General features: G+C 39.7%; 1 protein-coding gene across 1 annotated transcript; it reads left to right on the top strand.

The window, feature by feature from the left end:
• Window positions 1-365: 365 nt before the first annotated feature.
• LOC139565756 (galactose-specific lectin nattectin-like) lies at window positions 366-2753 on the top strand. Its single transcript, XM_071386292.1, has 7 exons — window positions 366-418; window positions 553-622; window positions 848-907; window positions 1131-1264; window positions 1847-1981; window positions 2217-2355; window positions 2494-2753. Exons 2-7 carry the CDS (start codon window positions 565-567, stop codon window positions 2559-2561), a joined length of 594 nt encoding a protein of 197 aa, XP_071242393.1. The 5' UTR covers window positions 366-418; window positions 553-564; the 3' UTR covers window positions 2562-2753.
• The last annotated feature ends 1082 nt before the right edge of the window (window positions 2754-3835 follow it).

Genomic DNA, 3835 nt, shown 5'->3' with positions numbered 1-3835 from the left:
AGGTGCTTCAACAAAGTACTGACTAAATGGTCTGAATACTTATGTAAATTTGATATTTCAGTTTTTGATTTGAAAATTGTGAGGCATTGTGTGTAGATTGATGAAGGGTAAAAAATATTGAATACATTTTAGAATAAGACTGCAATGTAACAAACTGTGTAAAAAGTTAAGGGGTCTGAATGCTTTCCGAATGCACTGTGTATGAGCAACATGCCCTCCCACCACCATCCCCAACCTGCCCATTTATCAATATTTGCTACTCTCTTTTGATGATGATAAGAAACGCGTCATGAGAAGGAAATAGATAATATATGAGTTAACTATTGATTAACTAGAGTTGCTTCCTTGTGGTCAGGTGTATATAAGTGCTCCCCTTTCTCCAAATAACAGAACCTACCAGAGATTCCTTATACAACAAGTAAGTCCACTACACTCACCTCCACCTACGTTCTAAAGTACTCACTGTCTGATGTTGAATTTGTCATAAGTCTCTCTGTCTTCCTCTCTCTCTTTCTCTCTCTCTCTTTCTCTCTCGCTTTCTCTCTTTCTCAGGAGAGTATCACCATGGCTATCTTGACCATATTTCTGCTTCTCAGCGCTGCCTTTGCTCTGGGTGATGCAAGTAAGAGAGATATACCTCATAGTTTCCACCATCTTTTTGTTTACTCCTTTTAGTTACAGTGTAGATAACAGAGGTGTCTATTGAAGTGTAGGTAGTAGAGGTATTCTTAACAATGGTTTGATTACCTGTTCACACTCATCAGATGCAGTTTGATTATATCATTCTACACTTTAAAGAGCACATGAGTATTCATCTTTCCTCTGTCTTTGTCTCTCTTTGTTGTAGGGGATCTGAATGACACAGAGAATCAAATTATGGAGAACCTGATACGCAAACTGCCAATCGGTAAAATGCCTTCCTCAATCCCATATCAACAAGATTTCTGAAACCTGCAGAGAACGATAATATTGCGTTGGTTAGCTAATGTTAATGGACTGATAACGCACAGATAGCCATGGTGCTGTGTTCAATAACATCACGGCTGGAACGCACTTTTGACCACTCAGATTGTGTTGTCGGAACTAATCATTTCATCATGATATTGCATGATATCTCTTCCCCCTTACAGAGTCTGAGGAGATAGGAGCAAAGGAGAAGCGGGAACTACAAACCAGGAGTTCATCATGCCCACCTGGTTGGCACAGATATGAGACACGCTGCTATCACTACGTCCCCTTCTTGGTGAACTGGCCAGAGGCAGAGGTACCTGTAAATTGCTATAAATACGTTTCCATATTTAGGGACAGATTTACTCATTCTAAACATCATACGATTCGTGTGTTTAACAGGGTTGCTAAACTACAACTTGACGTGCTATTCCTTCTCTTTATCTTTATATTCAGAAACTAATGCAGAAACTTCCTATCGATTATCATTAATTCAATTTAGACTTCCAAATGACCAAACCCGGTCTCAGGCTTGGATAACACTGGAGGACACTAAGGTCTCCACAGAGTTGGGTGAAGCTGCTTTTAGTTTTTTGTGCCCTTCATGTGGAACAACTTACGGAGCTCTCTGAAATTAGATGTCCTGGTCCCACTTTGTCAGTTCAGAGTAATGATTGGAGACATCTATGTTGATAAATGTGTCTGTTGTTAATATAATTTGTAATGTCTATTGTATGTGTTTGATAGTGTTTATGCAGGGCTCATCTGTAAAGGAGACCCTAGTCTCAGTATGACTCAAAATAAAGGTTAAATAAAAATAAATATTCTACCTTCTTTGTGGGTTTCACTTTAAAATCTCTCTGTCTCTCTCTCTCTCTCTATCTCTCTCTCTCTCTAGCATTACTGTTTGCTATTGGGAGGTAACCTGGCGTCAGTGCACAGCCTCTTCCAGTATAACTTCCTTCTGTCAGTCATTCAAAGTAGTGCCAACAGAGCCCAGCGCACCTGGATTGGAGCCAACGATGCCATCAAGGTCAGAAGCACTTTGTTTAACACTCCTAAAACATAAACAGTAAGATGCGTTGATTCTTTGAGGATATAACGTATAAATGCCTGGTGGTGCCTTACCCGAAATATAAGCTTGTTTTACTCCATTGTTTGTTAACAATGTAATTGTAAAAAAACACTGTCGCTTCAAAACATGGTTAAATCATTTTTATATAATGTCTAGTGTCTGCTGGTTACACATCTGCTTGTATGCTCTTTAGGAGGGTCTTTGGCTGTGGAGCGACGGGTCCAGGTTTAGCTACCAGAACTGGGGCCAGGGGCAACCCGATAACACCTACAATGGTGCTGGGAACGACAACACGAATGGCCGTGAGCATTGTATGGAGATGAACTATGGAGGTACGATGTTGTCACTCTCCCTCACATTATTCATCAAACATTTTGATAGATGTAAAAATACATTTTAAAGGTAATGTGTTCCCTTTTAAGCTACATTAAAAAAACACGAATCTTTCTCTGTATTGCCCTCTTTCCCAGGTGACTTCAGGCAGAATGATGCACCTTGCTGGACGCAACTTCCATTCATGTGTTCCAGAAAGCTGTAATATGTACCGATTGGGAGAGAATTCATGTTCTAACGTTACTCCCCTGGTTAGTCAGTCATGTTTCGTGTACTTTTAGATTCTTGCTGATTTCATTCCTGTGATTGTATTGCCTTATCTTGATTATTGCTGATTATGTGAAGTGACTTTGGGTGTATAAAAATCGCTTAAAATAAAATGTATTATTACATCTGATATGATGGTTTTTATTGAATTCACAATGTATGGCTCTCACGTGTACATTTCTGCCCAATTAAAACCAAGGATGTGCTGCTACCTTTTCAGATTAACCTCCGTTCTAAAATCAGTCGAGCAACTAGGTTTCTGCGCAACATTAGCAGCTAGCTAGCGGAAAACCTGCAGATTTAGCTAGCTAGCTAACACCAGTTGGATGAGAAGCAAAATAAAATAACTAGCTAGGTATATTTCGCTATGGAAGGTTTTCATATGGCTGAAGACAGTAATCTGTGCAAACTGCTGACCTGGACACGTAATCAGAGCACAAACAAATAACCTAGCGAACATCCTTGGCTGCTATTATAGCCAGTAAGAAACAACAAACTTTGGGGAAACTGCCACACTGCTAATTATAATACATGCACACACCAGACAGACGCATTGCTGTTAGAAGATCCAGAGCAAATTCTAGCCCTTACCTTATGCATTAATTCAGTTCACTCCCTCCTCTGTCAATTACATTTTCTTCTTGTCATTATAATCCAAATGTATGCTGACGTATTGACACAGTGTCAAGTTACTTTTCAATGTGTCCCCGAAAACCTCGCTATCCACAAGTAAAAAGTATCAGGGGTGCAAGATGCACACGAAGCATCCAGGTAAAACAACAACATCATAATGATCATTGCTTTCTTGCGTGACGTGTGAGCAGTCAAAAGAAAACGGCATGCTTGCTAACACATTCCTGTAAAGCTTAGAGAGGATCTCATGTTAAATACTGTTGAAGTAACATGGCTACAGGTTCATCTGCCTCACCTAAAGCCCATTCTTGTGGGAAGCTGCTATAGACCACCAAGTGCTAACAGTCAGTATCTGGATAATGTGTGAAATTCTTGATAATGTATGTGATATCAACAGAGATTTATATTATCTGGGTGAATTAAATATTGACTGGCTTTCATTAAGCTGCCCACTCAAGAAAAAGCTTCAAACTGTAACCAGTGCCTGCAACCTGGTTCAGGTTATCAGTCAACCTACCAGGATAGTTACAAACAGCACAGGAATGAAATCATCAACATGTATTGATCACATCTTTACAA

This window comes from Salvelinus alpinus, chromosome 37, assembly GCF_045679555.1.
Source record: "Salvelinus alpinus chromosome 37, SLU_Salpinus.1, whole genome shotgun sequence".
NCBI classification, from domain to species: domain Eukaryota; kingdom Metazoa; phylum Chordata; class Actinopteri; order Salmoniformes; family Salmonidae; genus Salvelinus; species Salvelinus alpinus.
This window is presented reverse-complemented; position numbering and strand designations above follow the sequence as displayed.